General features: G+C 55.6%; 1 protein-coding gene across 6 annotated transcripts in view; it reads right to left on the bottom strand.

The window, feature by feature from the left end:
- Nucleotides 1–5,711: 5,711 nt before the first annotated feature.
- ZMIZ1 (zinc finger MIZ-type containing 1) overlaps nucleotides 5,712–19,642 on the bottom strand; it is a 151,051-nt gene continuing 137,120 nt past the window's right edge. For 4 of the 6 annotated variants that reach the window (XM_025284815.2, XM_025284816.2, XM_045165586.1 and 1 more), the window contains 7 exons: nucleotides 18,829–18,989; nucleotides 17,058–17,125; nucleotides 16,688–16,756; nucleotides 15,963–16,207; nucleotides 14,555–14,721; nucleotides 10,910–11,167; nucleotides 5,712–9,507 (listed from right to left, as the gene is read on the bottom strand). In XM_025284815.2, coding sequence (XP_025140600.1) covers nucleotides 9,400–9,507; nucleotides 10,910–11,167; nucleotides 14,555–14,721; nucleotides 15,963–16,207; nucleotides 16,688–16,756; nucleotides 17,058–17,125; nucleotides 18,829–18,989 — 1,076 coding nt within the window. In that variant the 3' untranslated portion in view covers nucleotides 5,712–9,399. Of the gene's footprint in view, nucleotides 9,508–10,909; nucleotides 11,168–14,554; nucleotides 14,722–14,794; nucleotides 14,983–15,962; nucleotides 16,208–16,687; nucleotides 16,757–17,057; nucleotides 17,126–18,828; nucleotides 18,990–19,642 lie in introns of those variants that run through there. The other 2 variants (XM_045165585.1, XM_045165588.1) reach the window with 2 other exon arrangements.

Here is a 19,642-nt window from a genome sequence, read left to right as displayed (position 1 = left end):
TCTCCATATCCTCTCTCTCTCTCTTTCCCTTTCTCTTGTGACACTCCATCTTTCCCCAGAGCCATGACAACACCTGGGCCCTAGTCCTTGGGATATGATGGAGCCCAGCAGTCCTGGGTGGACTGGCCCTGGGAGTGACACAGGGAAGGATGGCGAAGGTTTCTCTCCATCCCTCCGTGCCTTGAGCTTGGGCTCTTCTCATATAACCACCAATCCAGCGCATCCTGCATGGCATATGTGAATTTGCTTACGCTGATGGTTTGGTGACCTATGGTGCATGACAAACCAGCCTGAAGCAGCAGCTTCAATCAGTAACAATCCGTGATTCGGCTCACAGACCTGGAAGCTGACTGGACCCAGCCGTTGCTGACAGTCCTCCCTTGGGGTGTTCTGGGCCAGATACTGGCTAGGCTGGGGTTATCTTGAAGTCTTCCTCACTCTCGTGTCTGGTGCTCAGGCTGAAACACTCAGACAGGCAGGACTGGAGACAGCTAGGGCTCCAGGGGCATCTCTCACTTTCTGTGTGGTCCCTCCTTGTGGTCTTTCCAGACTGTGGCTTCAGAGAGATGGACTTATTCATGGTGGCTGAGGACCCCCAGATCTCTAAGAAATATCCATGTTTCTCCATCTTATATAACTTGACTTTTTTCCTGACAGTAACCTTAATGTTCTTGAATGTTTAGAGAGTTCCCACTCCGTCCTGCTATGAACTGCATAGCAACATGTCTTCTGTTAACTTGACAATGACAATGAAGGGCATCTGGTCCAAATCACTTCACTTTAATTCCTGGGTTTCCTCCTAGATCACAGAACTGATGGGGAGACAACTCCGTTTGAAGACAGACATACACACACACCCCTTTGTCATGTCAGGCCTCCCACAGTTTTTCCCCTTCTTAACAACACTCTCACATCCTTTGGAGGGAATCTTTTTCCCTCTACATCTTTTGAGTTTATAAATCAATGTATCCAGGTGCCTGAGCCCTACAATGTAAACCAGAAGTCTGCAAACTTTTTCCTAAAGGGACAAATAATATATTCTTTATGTTTTGTGGGCCAAGAGGCAAAATTGAGACTATGATATAGGTACTTATATATGACTTGAATTATGGTAAAGCATCAGGATGCAGAGAAGACATCAGATTAAATAGCTATTTAGGGGGCTTCCCTGGCGGTCCAGTGGTTGGGGATCTGCCTGCCAGGGCAGAGGACATGGCTTCAAGGCCTGGTCAGGGAACAGGGATCCCACTTGCCATGATTACTTGCACACTGTGATTACCTGTGTGCTGTGACTACTGAAGCCCAAGTGCCCTGGAGGCCATGCTCAGCAACAAGAGTAACTATCACGGTGAGAAGTCCTGCATGGCAACTGGAGAGCAGCCCCAACTTGTGCCACTAGGGAAAGCCCACACGCAGCAACAAGGACAGTGCAGCCAAAATTTTAGAGAGAGAGATTTAGGAAGTCAAGTCATCAAAACTTGGTTGTTAAGACCGTGAGAGGGATGGGGAAACTGCAGACGAGGCCAAAGGGCACAAGAGCAGCATCCAGAGAACTGAGGCGTGCTGCGTTAGGAGGGGTTCTCCAGAAGCAGAGCCTGAGATCGAGATCCGTGTGACAGTGATTTATTGAGGGACTGCTATTCAGAACAACCTGTAGGACTGGGAGGGGTGGAGCAGGGAGAGGCTAGCGTTGGCCTGATCTCAGAGCAAGGGCTTTGGAGCGTAAACTGTACTACATGACATCTTCCTTAAGGCAGAGGGCTGGAATTTTAGACTCTGTTCTAGCCATTGCTTGTGGGCTGCCCCTTTGGGGTATAAGTTCCCAGATAAGACAGTTCTTGACACCTCAGGGCCATTCTCTAGAGAAAAAGCAGCTGTGGGCTAACAGCCCACACTCACGGTAGGTCTGGGCTTTGGCCCTGCAGAGGGATGTGGGCAGAAAACAGCAGTGTTTCCTCTAGTCCTTGCAGTGCTCGGACCCACCTGCTTTTCACATTAAGCTGATCTTGTCTACCTATTGACAGACCAGAGTCGTCATTGGTTTGGGTTGTAACCAAAGGATAGCATCCACCCTCACAGGGTGTCATCTCCAATCTGATACCTCAGCTGCATCTTGATGAGGCCGTTCTACCATCTCTCAGGTCCGCAGCCTCTGTGTAGTGTAGAACCTAGGATCATGGAGTCATGGCCACACCATCTTTTCTGTAACTCAGACCTCTAGTCTGCAGTGATCTTGTATGAGAACCCACATCAGTGAATCTGACACTCTTTGAGCCCTCAGATAGGGCTTCCCTGGTGGTTCAGACATTAAAGAATCCGCTTGCAGTGCAGGAGACCTGGGTTAGATTCCTGGATTGGGAAGATTCCCCTAGAGAAGGGAATAGCAACCCACTCCAGTATTCTGCCTGGAGAATGCAATGGACAGAGGAGCCTGGTGGGCTACAGTCCATGGGGTCACAAAGAGTCGGACACGGCTGAGTGACTAAGCACGAGTCCTCAGATAAGGGTGCTGGCCTCAGGCCCTATAGGACAGAGAGGCAACCCCTTACCCAGAAGATGTATCAATTTGAGTCAAGGTGAATCACCCTGCCATCTCTCTGATAGAAAGGGTCCTATGTAGTAAACTTGCACCAAGTGGCTTGTTGATCTCCTTGTGGAATGCTATTGTATCAGGGGCTCAGCTTTGGTCTTCATGGCTGACAGGTTGGACTTTCAGCAGTGGCAGTAGCTAGATCAGCCCTGATGACAGGGAGCCTCTGCTGTTGGGCTCACACGTAACTTGATCTCTATCTCCCTGACACTCTGTTCTCCATGACACTTGTGGAAGCCCATATTATGCAAAACACTAGATAGAGAGCAAGGGATGGGGACAGATTCTGGCTGATCAACTGGCTGAGTCACCCTGCCTCCTTGGTTGTTCGGTGCCTCTTCTGTACTGGACACTCCCTGGCATCTGATAAAATGTGCTCTGTGGATCCTCACATTTTCCCATCTCATAGGTCTAACCACATACCTCTTTACCAGTCCTCCCATCTCAGGGCCATTCTTGCTCTTTCCAGTCCATTATTACTCTTTCCAGTGCATGGTCAGGACACTTCAGGAGCACTGAAGACCCAGAAGAGGGGATTGTCATGGAATCCAAGACAAGGGAGTTTCAAAGCAGAAGCGGCAATTATCAAAGGTAGCCGTGAGGTCCAGTCTCCAAAAGGGGAGCAGACTTGAGAAAACAAGGGGTCATAGGCGAGCTTGTGAGAGAAGTTTCAGAGAAGAATATCAGAGACTTTGGCTGCATGGTGTCAAGGATGATGAGCGATCAAGGGAAGATTGAGAAGTTTGCATGAGAAGGAACAGAGAGGCTGGACAGCCAAGGGTGGGGGTGAGGCTGTTAGACCCAGAGCCTTAAGCTCCAGGCCTGCGGAAGGGAGTGGGGGAGGGTCGGGGAAGGGGCTGAAGTCCTTCCCAGAAGAGATGGAGGTGACAGTTTCAGAGGCTGAGGAGGGACTGGTCCTGACTGGGGAAGGAACACCACATCCTCTGTGCCTGGGCGGAAAAAGATAAGTCTGGGAGAGGATGAACACAGGTTAGTGGGTGGGGGAAAGTTAGTGGGGGTCTATGTGAGAGTGGGGTAGCTTGCTAAGCAAGGTGGGCATGGTGTAGCAGGAGGCAGGAGCTGAAGAAGAGAGAAATTGGTGGGCAGGTAGGAGTTCCTGCCCTGAGGTCTCAGTGAAGCAGGAGATGCTAAATCGTCCTTGAAGCCACATGCGGGGTGAATAACTTTCCCTACCAGCACTCTATGGCCTTATGTGGAGGGACAGTCATTTAGTAGAGGGTGGGGGCTCTGTAGGGTGGGTTGGGAAGAATGGAAACTCAAGAGGACCCATGGGCTGAAGGACATGCTGAAGATGTGTGAGGGGAGAGAGGAAGCAGAGGGTAGAGAGCGGTATGGTAGGAGGCTGAGTTCCAGGCTGCTCTGAGCGAGGCCCTTCCTGGGATTTTCCCATTGGCTTCTCTCTAGGCCCACAGAAGGAAGTAGTCAGTCTCAGGAGGAGTTAGAGGGGTGGGGTGGGCGGGTCTCCATGCAGCCTTGCTAGGAGGTCACCTGACTATATTAAGCTGTATCCCTGGCTTCAGGCTCTGAAGCTAGAACAGCAGGAAGGTTTGCTTTTTATCTTAAAGTTAGGGGAGCATACTGCCCTGCCTCTCCCTCCCCACCCCCTGCCCACTTCCTGCCTGTAAGGCAATGGCATTTAAACTTTTTGTTTTTAACCACAACCCACAAGTAAGAATTAATTTTACAACATGATTCAGCAGACACAGACACACAATTGCAACAGAAGTTTCATGATACAATCGGCACCCTCACTTTGTAAGGGTGCTCTTTGTGTTTTCTATTTCATTCTCATCTGTTTCTTTAAACCCACCAAAATGATTTCATGAGCCACTGACAGAGCCATGGGAAAGCTCTGCTCCAGGGCGGTGGGGAACTGGGGGCCCCTTTGGGAAGCTGTCGTTGTTGCTCCTCATCCCTCTTCCAGGAGTGTCGGTTCTCAGAGAAAACACCTCTTGCCAGCAGAAGGCAGTGGCCACAGCATTCCAGGTTTAATGTAAACTCTCCTTCTGCCCTCCCCTTCCATCTCCCTCCAAGAAGAGAAGCTGGCCACCCTGGAGAAGTCCCGGAGGCAGGGGACTTCCTGGCCCCCAGTTCTCCACGGGCAGTTCTGTGGCTGATGACACCCTGCATACATCCTCCTGGCTCACTCTGGCACACACACACCTGCTCACACGCAGATCTGTGCTCTCTCCTGACACACACCCCCCCACACTCACCTGCTCACGTGCAGATATGTGCTCTCTCCTGACACACATCCCCCCTCCCCACACACACATATGCTCCAGGGAATATACTTTGGGGTGCCTCCCAGATTCCACTTCCTTCTTTGGACCCAGCCTCACACTGTCTCTGTGGAGGGAAAGCCACAACAGCCAAATTCTAGTCTGTCCTATTTTTTGAGGCCAGAGCTGAGAGAAGAGGGGAGCTCTTCTGATGCTGGGCTGAGAATCAGATTCACTTCCCCGAAGTTCAGGAGGAGACACAGGAAGGGAAATCAGCTGTGTGTCTGAGGCTGTAAGGACAGTTAATAGAAACAGGACCTGGGCAGCGATTGTAGCAAAGAAGCCTATGTAAGTTGCAATCATGGGCAAGAGAAGACTCAAAGCCCCCTTAAAGGGGAAGGGGGCGAGGGTGCTAAGAAGTGGGGTGGCCAGAGAGAGGTGGTCAGAGGGACAACAGCTGTGTTAACATGATGAGATCCCTGTTTCTAAGCCCATAGAATCCACCAGGGGCTTGCTATCAGAGCCCAGACAGCACTGCATAGCCTTTGAGTCACAACAGGTCTGAGTCCCAGCACCCCGTACAGGGCCTGGCACCATTCAGGGTCCATTTCCCGCCTGCCAGGCCATCCCTTCACCAGGACCAGGGACTGCTGGAGACCTGGAGGTGAGACCACTGGGCGCTGCACTTTCATACGGACTAGGTTCCAGGTTCCTGCAGGGACCCCTGTATCAGGGGCTCCTCGACTTAACACCTGTCTGCATAGTTTTTGTTTGTTTTGTTTTGCAGGGGATCGGGCAGGGGTGGCGGTTGATAAAGCAAAACCAGCAAACACCCAAACCACTCCTTACCATTCACAAAATTGCTAGTTCGCCAAACCTTCGTTTTTGTCCATTTATTTAGAAAAAAAATTAACATGGGCAAATGAGATACCTCAGTGTTACAACAGAGTATAGAAATGTCTAGCAATAGTCAAATAATTTGATCTTTAAATACAAAATAACCACATGAACACCTAATATACAGGTTTCATCTGAATACATATTTATTAGATAAATATTAGAGGCTGTCACATCATCTAACTACATACAGTTTTGCAAGACTAGAAATCACAATTAGTTTTCTGACCAGTTTAAAGTATGAAATGATTGCATTGTACAGAGATGTACAAAGACGATGACGTCGCTGTGGGGGTTACTTCAGGCTGCACGGTGGGTGTGTGTTCATGTGTGTGTGTCAATCACCTGCGATCATGATATCAAAAATTATACAAAGGATGAATTTGGTTACAATTTTCTTCTGAAATCCCCGTTTCTTTTCATTATTTCCATAGCACCCTAAAAACACACAGGTGGCGGGACTAGTACACTGAAGCTAAATAGTACATGTAGGTAAAATAAAAACAAAAACGGAACAAAAAAATTCCTTTCCACACAGAGTCAGAGTATATTACATGATGAGACAGATGCGGAGAGAGACCTCACAGACGCTAACAGACAGGATCTAGTTTTTTTTTCCCACATTAAGATGGAGTTCCAAGCCTTTTTGTTTTGTTCCGTAAAATAAAAACAATACACATTCCGAGGGAAATGAATGCATCTGTTAACATGTCTCTATTTCTCATTTACATATGTACACATGTCCCTTGAGTGGCTGCTGCCCGCGTCGCCCTGTCTGGTTGGGTGAGGCCGAGGGAGCAGGCGTGGAGCTCTCTGGGGGCTCAGGGCTTCCATTAGGGAGAAAGTATTAGTTCCTTAAAAAATAAAAATGGCTACAGGAATATGATCCATGGGTAAAGCTTCAAACCAAGAAGATGGGTGATTGCTTGTACTGGGCCTTCCCGCCGCCTGCTGGCGCCTGTCCATTCCGTGGAGTGGAGACAGCACCGTGCCTGTGGCCTGGGTGGACGCTTGTCATGGAGAAGTGGCTTGCTGAGGCATCATTTTTGCTGAGGTTATGTATGGCTCCAAGTAGTCATCCAAAAGAGTCAGGGAAGCATCTCCCCGGAGTTCAGAACCGCTCTTGCTTGGGGAAGCCGTCGTCACCTGAATGTGTCACCAACTAGGGCTCGTTCCAGCCCCAGACACCTTGATGCCTACCCTCCTACCCCCACCCCACCAACCCGGCTCCAAAATCGCTCTGGAAGAGTACGTGCCCAGAGTGCAGGATGCAGGCACCGCAGGTCTGGAAAGCTCTTTGCTGAACTTGCTGGTGGAGGCTTGCTTGAGAGGGGACCCAGGAAATCCACCTCAGGGTGCTGAGCCCACGGCTTACTCAGAGACGGATGAGGGAGGTGCCCAGAGCCTGGGTTGTGGGCAGTAGATAGACCCTCTGTGCTAGAAAGCTGTGGGTAAGTTGGTGAGCAGAGTGGGGACACCCTGATAACAAGAACACACCCAGGCCTTTTTGAGACAGTCTTGCAAGGCAGGAAGCGGGAAATTCTAAGGAAGGCATCTATAGGTCTGTCTGGGGCGGGGCATCCCCAGATGGCCTGACACAGCTGGGGCTAAGGGTCACTGGTCGGAGATGGCCGCATGTGTCCCCACCAGCCAACTGGGGATGGCTCCCAACAGTGGGTAGCCTGGTCTTCGTCTAACTCACGGTACAGCCACCCATGCTTTTCATCCCTTCATCTGTACAAATGGCCCTGGTTGCTTTTTTGTTTTTGTTTGTTGTTTTTTTTTTTTTAAAAAAGGGACTCGGTCTTTGTCGTTGAGTCAAGGTATTTTAAAAACACCAGCAAAGGCTATAACCAGGTCATGAAAATGTTGAATATTATCAAAGACAATACTAAAATATTCACAAAGATATTTACAAAAGCAATTCTTAAAATAATTGATTTGCATACGGAACACCACGCTGTTTGAAAAAACCTCAACAACGGGACAAAGGAAAGGGGTGGGGGAGGGACGATGGCAGCTTTCCTACAGAAAACTTTGTGCCGGGCCGTCTGGTTCAGTGACCGGAAGTCAACAGCCGGGGCCAACGTTCCGGTCAAATCCAGAGGAGTGCTGGGTGTCCCCCGGCCAACAGAGGGGGAGACAGAGACTGAAAACAGACAGTGAACGGGGGAGCGAGTGAAGGTCCCGGGCAGCAGCAGGGGAGGGGCACGACAAATTTACAGAGGAGATCCAAGCGACCCAACCGCCCAACATCACAGCCCACGTGGCTCGGGGAGCACAGGGGAGCCTGGAACAAAACGGATGCACAGAAAGCTACCCGGGGCACTGTGAGAGCGAGCGGTTGGCGGGACGGAGCAAAGCACGGAGGGTAGACCAGAGGCTGCTTCTGCTGGAGCAGGAGTGTGGGGTGAGCTTGCAAGAGCAGAGGGACACGAAGCGAGGGAGAGGCTGGCGGCCAAGAGCTGGGGCTGAGACAGCCACAGAAACACCATGCGATGCTTGATCCTGGCACACACACGGCGATGGGCTGGGCTGGAGCCCGGGGCAGCCTGGAGCACAGACCAGACAGACAGAGGAGCCGGAGAGGGAGCGACGCCCGGGGTTCCTGCTGCTGAGCCCTTGCATGCCCTGCCTTTCCACCACCCACCCTGCTGTCCGGGCGGACACGGGCACTGGGACAGAGGGACGTGGGTGTCCCACGTAACAGTCTCAGAGGGGTTGGGGGGGGGAGCAGAGGAAGGAAGCAGAACACATGGGGAGAAATGGTTCGCTTGCTGTCCAAGTCCAATGTTCCTCTTCTCCAAGTGACTTCGTAGCTTTGTTGCGGTCGTTTAAAAAAAAGGAGAGGCTTGGAGCAAAACTGTAAGTTGCTGATTCTATTGGACTCCAACTTTGACTGGTGGCCCCCCTCCCTCCAACTACGGGCACAATAATTTCAGCTGGGTTCTTTCTCTGCACCCCCGTCCCCCCAAGGCTGGGCCCTGGCCTGAGTCAGTGGTTCTAGGGCCATCCTGGCTTTGAGAGGCCCTGACTCCCTTTTTCCACCCATCCCCGAGCAAGAGGGTGAATGGCTCTCCCTCTCCCAAACACCGAATCTTGTCTTTTTTCTCTGCTTTCTGAGACTGTTCATAGGGTATCCTGGCTTAAGAGGTCTGGGGTCAAAGCGATAACCTTGGCCCCTGAGAGTTCTCTTGCCCAGAGGTTTGTGCTTTTCTGTGGGTGGTGGTGGTGGTGGTGGTGGTGGGCAGGCCGTTCTCACTGCTGCTGACCGCCGCTGCTCCTCCAAGGCTTGGGGCCGCTGGGGTCTGGGGGGCTCTCTCTCAGGGTCACAGTCACTTGGAGATGGCTCTGGGCCAGGAAGCAGGGAAGCTGGGTTACAGTTTACAAACTGGAAGAATCTGGGGGGCACTGGAGGGTCGTCTGGAAGCCGCCATCAGCGTGTGCCCCCTCCCTGGGCTGTTGCCCCATCTCGAGGGTCATCTTCAGGGCCTGCTCTGGGCGTGGGCTCCAGACCCGCACCGCCTTCACAGCGCACCCTCCTGCCCCTTGGCTCTGAAGGCCGCAGAAGGGGCGGTCCGAGGGCTCGGGCTCCCAGCAGGGAAGTGTGTGGGGCAGACGGGGAAGGAGGCCGAGTGGGGAGGGGTGGCCCCGATGCAGGGGTGGGCTTCAGTTGTTCTCAAAGAGAGACAGGAGGTCATCGTTACTATTGCTCGGCAGGTCGGGGGGATCCAGGTACGAGAGGAGCTCGTCGGGGTTTGTGAGTTCTGGAAGGAGCTGGAAGAGAAGTACAGAAGCCCAGTTGAGGTGTCGGCCGAGGGCTGGGCCAGCCCAAGGCGAGGAAGGCAGGGCACCCCCGGCCTGTTCACTTGCCCCCGACCTGCCTCCTGGGGTCCTGGCCCAAACAGGGGAGACTAAGTGTTCGTGGTCCCCAGATGCCCCCGGGCCACCATGCTGGTCTGGGGCACACCGTGCTCACTTCAAGTCTGGACGGTGGGGCCCTCAGTCCACCAGCTGGGAGGGCTCCTCAATGAACAGAGTAATCCTTATACTTGCCACAGCAACTGGGGGTCACTTGGGCCTCCCAGGAAAACCAAGTGGCTTTGCACGTAAGGCTGGGTGATCTCTTTGGATCTCACCACCCCACACCTCACCCAAGAACTCCTGGCTCCTTGCTGAGCCCGTGGCTGGCTGGCAGACCAACCCTACCCTCTCCTGCGAGGTCCTTGGAATCTTCTGATCTCACGGGGGAACCCTCATCAATCTACAAGCACCTGCCCTGGCCTGGTCTGGGGAGGAGAGTCAGACAACAACTCAAGATGGCCAAAAAGCCGAGTGAGCCCCATTCACTACAGAGATCAAGGGTGACTCCTGCTGGGGCTGGGGCGTGAGGGAAAGGAGTGATGGAGGAGAGGGCGGGCCTCCTGTCTGGGATTCTATAGAGTCTAGGGATGAGGGATGGGAGGGGCAAGTGCTGTGTCCCTCTCCCTGCAGCCCTGCCCAGCTACCCAGCACCCATCACCCAGTGTCCCCCTGCTCCACCTTCCAGATCATTCAGTTCTCAACGTGGGGGGGGTGGGAGGGGGTGATCCCTAAATCTCAGCTTCCCACTCCCACCTCAGTCACCACCACCCGCAGTGTGACCGGGGCCTCTCACAGTGAGCGATGGAGCGAGCAGAAGCACAGGGCATGGACGACACACAGACTAGAAACTGCAGACAGACATACACCAGCGACGCAGACGGACGGACCCTGTCCCTCCAGCCCCGCCCGTGCCGCGGGGCCAGAAAGTGTGGCAGACGCGGAGATGGCAAGCCGATGTGGGGGAAGGGGAAGGGGGGGACGGGTGGGGACCCTCTCGGGCTGCCTCCAGGACCAGCCCAGAGGGACTCTACGGGGGCCTGGGCGAGGCGGGGCAGGGCTGGCCTGCAGGACTGTGGCCAAGGGGACGGGGGCGGGGCCAGCAGCGAGGGGGAGGGGGCTGGCCTGCTGTGGGGTTCCCTGGTCCTGGAGCCAGGGGAGGTAGGTTGGCGGGGCCCACCCTCCGGCCGCCCACCCCTCCTCACAGCTATGCCTCCTCCACCCCGGGACTCGGGCCCTCAACACCCGCCCCTGCTCTCTGACAGGTCCCGGCGCCAGGCCTAGCCCCAGGCCAAGGCATGTGGTGACCCCAACTTACATCCAGCGAAGGCTCCGGCATGTCAGATGCTCCCTGCGCTCCGGCCTGACCCTCTAAGGCTGAGGAGGGGTTAAAGGTCAGGTCGCTGTGTGGATGGTTGCCGGGAGCGGCCTGTGGCGGTTGCCGGGGAGGCTGGGAAGGAGGAGGAGGAGCCCCACTGTGATGTAATGGAGGCCCTGACTGGCTGCTGGGGTGTGGGACGTGCAAACCTTGTTGTATGGAGGGATGGGGCTGGTCAGAACTGCCAGCGTGTGGCATCTGTGGAGGAGGAGAGAGCAGGAAAAAGAGAGGTGAGGTGACAAGGTACAGCGACGAGACGCCTGGAGAAATGAAAACCAAACCAAACCAGGAAAATAACAAACCCCCAAAACAAAGCCACCCCTCTACAAAGCTGAATGCTTTTTTTTTTTCCCTCTGCAGAGAAACAAACAAACAAAAATCCTGCCCCGGAAACCGCCCGTCAGGGAGGCTGAGGCCACGTGGGGCCGGGAGGGAGGCAGCCAAGGGCTCTGAGATGAGCGGAGACACTGAGACCTCGGGGTCCAGGCAGGCCCCTGGGAGCCCCTCTGCCTCCCTGGCCCGGACACCAGCACAATGAACAACAGCAAGGGCAGGATGGAGAAGCGAAATGGGCATGTGTCCAGGGGGCAGGGCGGTGGGCAGGAGCGCTGCTGGCGGCGTGCTGCAGGCCCGCGCTGGGCTGGCGGAGAGCAGACATGGACGACAGCATGGGGCAGGCGTGCAGCTCGGGGTGGGGGTCTGCGCCCCCACGTGGGCCCTGGGCTGGGGGTGATGCTGGGCGCACAGGCTCTGGTGCAAGCTCTGCCTGCTGCCCCAGGTAGGGTGTAATTGAGCCCATGGAAAAGGAGCAGACCCGGGGCTTCCGAATCCTGCCTGCTAGCCGCCCACCTGGGCGTCCGCGACATGCTTATCTCGTAGACAACCTAAGGGCCCACCCCCGCCCCACGTGCACAGGGGCTGTGGGTGGGCAGGGGACACAGGCGTGAGTGAGTGAGAGTTACACTTCCCCTGTTTGCTGCCTCAAGCAGTCCTGCCTTCAGAGCTCAGATCTCAGAGTGAAAGGCTGAGTCCAGGTCCTGGCCCCATCTCCGGCATTCCCCAAGCGACGGCCCCAACGCCCGTCACACTCTGCTAGTGCACAGAGCTCCCTGACGGGCCAGGCTGCTTGCTCACTTGGAATGGGCAGCCAGGTGGCCACTTGTCTCTGTGGTTTTTCATTACCCTCCTCCCTGCCCCGTCTTCTGGGCCACACAGAAATATTGACACTTCCTTCGTGGGTTTGCAAACAGCAGCCACACCATCCCGATCTCCAGAGAACCCAGTTCCTCTTCCTGTTTCTCCTAAAAGTTGTTTTCCGGGCCTTGCTGTGGGCCGGCCTCTGCCCACAGTTCGGGTGGCCCCCTGCAAGCACTGCCCCTACAGCCTGGAGCCCTGAGAACAGGCGATGTCCACATGACCTTAAGGCTGGTGACCCTGGGGGAACATGTGTGGGATGCAGACGAAGTAAGAAGGACCAGGAGGGGCTGGAGGGACAGCCACCACGGCTGTCAGTGTGAGGCCAGCCTATGACTCCTCCCCATGCCTGCGGTGCTCCACAGTGACTGCTCTGGGAAGTGGGGGGCAGGAGAGGGCTCCACACACCTGGAGCAGCCCAGCCCCAGACAGACAGTCCCCTGGATCTGCTGACACAGCTGCCCTGCTTGGCCCTGACATCTTGCTGGAATTACCTCGGAGCCTGGAGGGGCAGGTGCTCTCTGGGGCTGCCGACACACCCGTCAACCTCCCACTTGGCACAGGAGAGGCCTTGGGTGAACGAGCGCCTGCTTGGGGCCCTCCCACTGTGCACTGTGAATCCTTCTGGCCTCATGCTCAGCCGGGCGAGGCTGCTCTGCTTGGGCCGGTGTGGGGGGTTGGTCGCCCTGTGATTGCACCCCATCACCTTGTGCATCTGTACTTCTGGGTCTAGTCACCATCTAACACAAGCCCAGAAACGGGCGACGACAGTGCATATTTGAGAAGCATCCTGAGGGGCTGTGGAGTCAACTCACAGGCTTAGATCCCTCTGCAAAGACCCCAGGCAGCAGAACTGACAAGGTAGGAGAGAGTCTTGTTGGACAGAGGAAGGAAACACTGCCCCCACTGCCATGTTCGAGTGTTGGGAATTGTGAGGACTCAGAAGGTGCCATGTGAATATGGGGTCAGGGGGTGATCTGGGTGACTCCTGGGCATGAAATACTGAGATCCTGGGGAGCAGGGCTAGGGAAGGGGGCCAGGAGAAAGGCTCCCAGAAATCAGAAGCCCCACAGGGCAAAAAGTAACTTACAAAAACATGGCCAAAGGCCTGTGAAAGCAGCTATTTCTGATGTGGCATTCTGGGTTCCTGTGGGCAAGCTGCTACAGTGCCCCTTACTCAGAGTCCTGGTTAATAGTCGGTCCGGCTGAGAATTAGTGGCTCTGGTGTACAGGACAATCTCCTGGCCCAGTGGCAGAGCCAATTCCATGTCAAGTGTGGGGAACACAGTACAATCCAGAAGCCCCTTCCTTCGAGGCCACACCGTGGAGCATGGAGAGCCTGAAGAGGTGCCTTCGGGTGCAGGCCCAACCCCACCTCTGGGCGTGGACGAGACCCCCTGGCCCCCTCCCTCTGGCAGCTGTGACCCAGGACCTACTGCCAGGCCCTCCGTGACTACCCCTTAGCTAAGATGAGAGACACAAAGAATAACCGAGGCCTCAGTCTTCAGCGCCTGGGCCTCGGCTCTCCCAAAACACCAACTGTGTTTCCTCCATCCAGGCACCACCAGAACTTCTGCTCCATGAGCATGAGGCCTGGGTCTGTCTTGCTTGCAACTGATACAAGGCACAGCCGGGAGGTCAAGCTCAGAGAATGCCCACTAGACCAAGTGGGATCATCCAGCGCTGCCTAGATGAGGACCTGGGGGGTGGTCAGACCTCCCACCACTGCTGCTGGGGCCACAGGAAGAGAAGGGACAGCACAGGGCACCTCACCCAAAGGGGCTTTCTCAGCGATAGAGTGTGTGTTAATATGTGAAACAGGATGAGAAGTGAATCCTCTTGGGATAAGTAGATGTCCTCACTTTTCTTTTTGAAGAAGGAGGTAATCAGACTCTCAGGGAGTAAAGTGATTGGGTTTGGGACAAAATTCTAGATGGCTGGATGGAGCTATGATAAGTCAGTGTAAGAGTGTGTAAGAGGGGACGGCATGTCTGTGTGTGTGTGTGTGTGCGTGTGCGTGTGTTAAGATGTGTGCCATGTGTACGGCAGTGTGTGGGCCGGCGTGTGGGGTGTGTGCAGGCATCCGCACGTATGCATGTATATGCAGTATGTATGTGCAGGTAAGAGCCTGAAGTTTCCCCCATCTGAGAACCTGATGTCCTGGGTGAAACAGCCAAATCCAGGGATGCTGTTGAGCCATGACCCAGCCTCGGTTAGGCCCCCCACTCCCTCCTGAGTCCCCAGACTCAACTCTCTGCCCTCCCCTTTGCCTGGGAGGGAACCAGGCAAACATCAGAAAGGTCCAGGGGAGCCCTCTGTCCCAAACAGCCCCACACTGGGGCTGGGGGCACCGGGGAGGTGGAGGGTCATGGGCAAGGAACAGGTACTCACAGTCTCCTGCATGGGGTGACTGAGGGGCTTCTCGAGGGTGGCCATGTTGTTGGGCATGTCCGGGGGGTGGGAGAGCTGGGGGGGCCCGTGCATGAAGTCATTCATGGACGTCCCGCCGGGGTTCCCGTGGGGGAAGTCAAAGTTGCCATGGCCTTGGTAGTTGTTTCCTGGGGATGGAACCAGATGGGGAGGGGTGTTATCCAAAGGGAATATGCCCCCCCACCCCCTGCCCAGGGAATCAGAGTGTGGAAACGAAGAACCCAGGCCTAACCCCCTGCAAGGCTAGGGTCGGCTCTGGCAGCTCAGACCTCCAGGCTGTATGGTGGGGCCCAGGGTGGCCTTCTCCTGTGGTCCTTCGCATCCCCAGGTGTCTGCTGGTCTACAGCTACAAGCAGGGCCAGCGTAGGGGGACGGGGTGGGTGGGACTCCTGTCGGCAGAGGGTCCTAGAATGAGGCCCAAGTCTGAACTCTCTACAGGATTTGCTGAGCTAGCCCCCAGACCTGCTCCCCTGCAGCCACCACATGCCTGCCCTTCATCACTGGGACGACCCAGGCCCAGAGCAGGTGGCCAGAATCTGCTCAGTACAAAAGGAAGCCGTGTTAGATTTGAGAGTCCACCCTGAGAAGTCAGCTGTCTGGCCCCCAAGCCGCTGCTCCCTTCACGGTGCGGTGGCGGCGAGACAGAGGATCAGCACGCTGGAAAGCTGGGCCCCTCAGTACGCTGTGGAACTCTGGCTAGGTAGGCTAACCTCTCTGAGAAATCTGATCATCCTGAAGCCCTGGGAACCTAAGGGCAGGGATTCCGTGGGTGCTGCCATCCCCAGCCTTCTGGGGGCAGGGAGGGTGCTCTCTGGGAACCGAGGGCAGTGCAGTGCAGCTGGGCCTGACAGTGACGGTGACCTCAGCGGCTGAAGGCTGGTGCTCCAGGCTCCTGGACTCTTGTCTCTCAGAGGGTGGGAGAGTCGCAGGGACAGGGCCAATACGCAGACCATTGGAAGGAACACAGGGGGCCTGGGGAAGGGCCAGAACTCCAGGGGCAGGTGGTGGCAACGTCTCAAGCAAAGGGGCTCGGAAGCCCCTGAGATCGGCAGCTGCCGGCCCGGGAGCTCCAGGAGTCAGGAGAGGAGGCTGAGCAGGGTGGGGTGCGAGGGGCAGGAGGCTGGCTCACGGGGCAGCATCTCACACATGCCTTCCCAACTGGGTACCAACCCGCAGGGCTGGATGGAACCAAGCAGTGGGACGGAGAAGGAAGGATGGCACTGCACCCAAGGCCAGCGGTGTGGTGTTTTTGGGGGCAAGTTACCGCTGCCTCTTCACACTACAGCTTCCCTGCACCTGCCACCACCACCCCAGAAATCCTGGGCCCCTGCCATGGCTTCTCCCTCCCTCCTCATCGGCCGTCACCCACCTTGGCTGCTGTAGTCATTGGAGTTGGTGCTCCCAGGTGGAGGCGGGAGTGGATAAGGGGATGGGCCAGGGCCCAGGGCGGCGATCATGTCCATGACATTGGGCATGATCATCTGGCTGGGACTCATGGTCTTGAACCTCTTGGAGGGGATGCCATCAGGGTCATCTTTAATGTGTAGGTCCGACTTGATGGGCACTGGCCTCCAGCTGCACGTGGGGTCGATGGTGACCTCTTCAAACTCGGAGCTGGGGGAACAAAGGGGCAGAGCTGGGGGCCTGGGTACCCGGTCGTAGACACAAGAGCCTCCCGCTTGAACAGACATTATGATGCTCTCATCCAGGCTCCCTCTGCCCCCATTCCCATTACACTCTGCCTACAACAGAGGTATGGGAGACTTTTACATCTTTGGAGAGAAGGGGAGACTGAGGCTAGGAAAAGCAAGTGGCTGTGCGGCTGGCCCCTAAGCCCGCACTCCCGGCATGGCCACCGCTGCAGGACTGTCAGCTTCCTGCTCTGACTGAGCGTGGTCCTTCCTGGAAAGTTCATCTGCCCCCAGGTAGACAAGTCCTTAAATTTGCAGAGAGGTGAGGAATGTGGGAAAATGGTCTGCCGGCCCAGTGGGGGATAAATTATCAGGGGCAACCATGTATGCTCACCTCATACCATCAGGGCCCGCATTCTTGCTGCCCCCCCCACCCCTTCCCCGCGTGGAGAGGCCTACTTACTGTTGGATGGCATTCAGGATGCCCCACATGTACTGATCCACTTCCAGGCCCTCCAGCAGAGCGGTTTTACTGGAAAAGGAGAGGCAGGGCTTGGGCTTGGCTCCTGGACCCTAAGGCGTGGAGACACAGCCCGCTCCTCCCCAGTGTGTCCAAGAGACTCGGCGCCTGCCTCTGGGTACTACTGGGGCACCAACAGGAGAGGGCAGCTTTGCGACAGCTTGGTACAAGGGGACTATGCACTGCCCCTGTAATCTGAGCCCCTCTGCTATGCATTTAGGGCAGGTGGGAGGTGGCTGGACCCCACAGAACAGGCCCAGAGCTCCTCCCACGGCCAGGTGACTGTGCTTATGCTGAGGCCGGTGTCACTTACTTGCACACAGGACACCTCCAGGTCCCTCTCTCGCAGTTCAGCTGCAGGTATGACTCCAAATCAAAGCACTGCAGAGGCCGAGAGACAAAGACAGATGAGCCCAGGGCCCTCAGAAACCACTTACATGCAACCCGAACTGCCTCTGGGACCCTCATGAAGATGTCCCACCAGGGAGGGAGACAGGTGATGGAGAGACCCAGGGCTGGGGGGCTGGGTGGAGTGATAATTTTGCCTATTTTCTGCTGTGCATACAGCCTATGGGCCACGCCGAGTCCCTGCAACGCTGTGCCCGGCCCTCCTCATACCAGCCCTGTGCACCAGATGACCCATGGCCTCCGAGCAGCCTTCCCCTGCAGCCGCCCCTCACCAATCCTGCCCCTCTCACTGGCCGAGCCCACGCAGGGAGGACACACCCCATCTGGTTCATCAGCATGTATGAGACAAATTAGGCAACCAGACGTCCCCTGCCCCCGTTTTCCCAAGGAAAGAGCTTTTGATGGAGGGGGGCTCCTGGCCCACTATGAAGCCCTTGGGGCCTGTTGTGAGAGGGTGGGGGCTGAGGGTGTGGCTGGCCTGGCCCCAGGGTAGCTCCCACCCAATGCATCTCACCCTCTAGGGCTGCCTGTGTCTAGCCACCCAAACTGTGACTAGGCACTCAACCCACGGCCACTTCCTGAGCACGTGCTCAGGGCAAGGCCTCAAGACGAGCCGGGCAGAGATGCCCCTGCTCTCAGGCTCACATCAGCCATGGTGGCCAAAAGGGCAGTATTTCCAGCTGGCTTATGGCATCTGCCAGGGCTGGGACTGTCTAAATCCAGTTCTGGAGCCCTCTGGGGCTCCAGAAGAGGTCTCTTTAATTCTTTCTCGCTCCTTCTGAGAGAGGAAACAAAAAGAAGTGAGTGGCTACCTCTCCCATTTATAGACATCATGATGATCGTCATTATCTGTTATATTCAAAGAGTTCTGTAAGTTGGACAAGGAAACTGTCCCCACGGCCCAGAGGAGGTACTGAGGCTTAGAGGGGAAGCATGAGTTGCTATGATAGTGCATAACCAATGAAGCCTGAATTCCACATCCCCAGCACTTTCATTTTGGGGGTGGGGGCGCCATCCTCTTATTTCTAACCTTGTTACTACTTCATCTTCTGTATTGTTCACGTCTCTTGGTTCATAGGGAAGAAGCAGGTCCCACCAGTGAGGTTTACATCCATCCTAACTGCTCAATCAAACCTCATGCTGCTGCTGCTGCTAAGTCGCTTCAGTCGTGTCTGACTCTGTGCGACCCCACAGACGGCAGCCTACCAGGCTCCCCAGTTCCTGGGATTCTCCAGGCAAGAACACTGGAGTGGGTTGCCATTTCCTTCTCCAATGCATGAACGTGAAAACTGAAAGTGAAGTTGCTCAGGCCTGTCCGACCCTCAGCAAACCCATGGACTGCAGCCTTCCAGGCTCCTCCGTCCATGGGATTTTCCAGGCAAGAGTACTGGAGTGGGGTGCCATTGCCTTCTCCGAAAACCTCATGAGACTTCCTCAAATCCAGAGAAGTTAAGTCCTGACACTTCAACAGCTCGTTGACGATACACAAACCAGATGGACCTAGCTCTGAGTACACAGAGAAGTTGCTTGAAGGGTAAATGATGTCAGGAATGAGTGAGTGAGATAGCTGCTGATGGCCATGGCATCCTTCCAGGGTTGGAGACAGCCCTGCTGCCTGCGCCTGCCCCATCACCATCCCAGCGAGGATGCAGGAGGCTCCTCCCAGGACCGCTCACCTGGACATGCTTGCAATCATGGCCTCGAGCAGGCAGCTGGATGCGCCGGAACGTGATGGGGCACTTCAGAGACACCTTGATGGCTGTCTGCTCCACGCCATCCTCCCCATTGAGGGTCGTGTTGCCCGATGAGGCCGCCACACTGCTGAAATTCCGCTTGACTGTAGAGTAGAGGCAGGAGTGGATAAGAAGGGCAAGGCTGTCCTGTACTTCCCCCACTGCCTCAAGTGGCTGATGCACACCCTGGTTCTCCATGCCCCCTAACACTGGGAGGTCTCAAAAATTGGTGCAGGGCACCTTGGCCTGGGTGAGAGGGAGATGGGCATGCTGGGGGCCCTGGGATGCCCAATATTCTGGAATGACACTCTTCAGGTGAAAAGTGTGAAGTGTCCCTGGAGGTGGCCATGTCGTCAGCCCCCCAGTCTCTGCAGTTCATGCCCTGTGTCTTCACTAGGAAGGCAGGACTTTCTGCAAAACCTGCAAAAACAGTCTGGCACTTCACTGATTTTCTGGGTCAGTGGGAAAGCCCCACAGGCACTTCTGCACTTAGTTCTCCAAGTGTGGAAATGGCCTGGCAGGATTCTAGGGCTCAGCATACGAAGAAGCACATCTGAAGGGGGTGTAGGAACATACTTCCCACTTCCTGCATGGTGCCCCCGATCCCAAGTGTCTGCACTTGGGACTCGGAGCCAAGTCCCTCCCTCTCAAGTTAGGCCTGGGCTGTTGAGGTAAGGAGTCCAGTCTGCAACTGACCTCTGTGCTTCCCCCACAATGAAGAACCCTCTTCTCCAGTTCCTCCCATCCTTCCAGGTGA

Source organism: Bubalus bubalis, chromosome 4, assembly GCF_019923935.1.
Source record: "Bubalus bubalis isolate 160015118507 breed Murrah chromosome 4, NDDB_SH_1, whole genome shotgun sequence".
Classification (NCBI taxonomy): domain Eukaryota; kingdom Metazoa; phylum Chordata; class Mammalia; order Artiodactyla; family Bovidae; genus Bubalus; species Bubalus bubalis.
The sequence above is the reverse complement of the archived record's forward strand: the minus strand, read 5'-3'. Positions and strand labels throughout refer to the sequence as shown.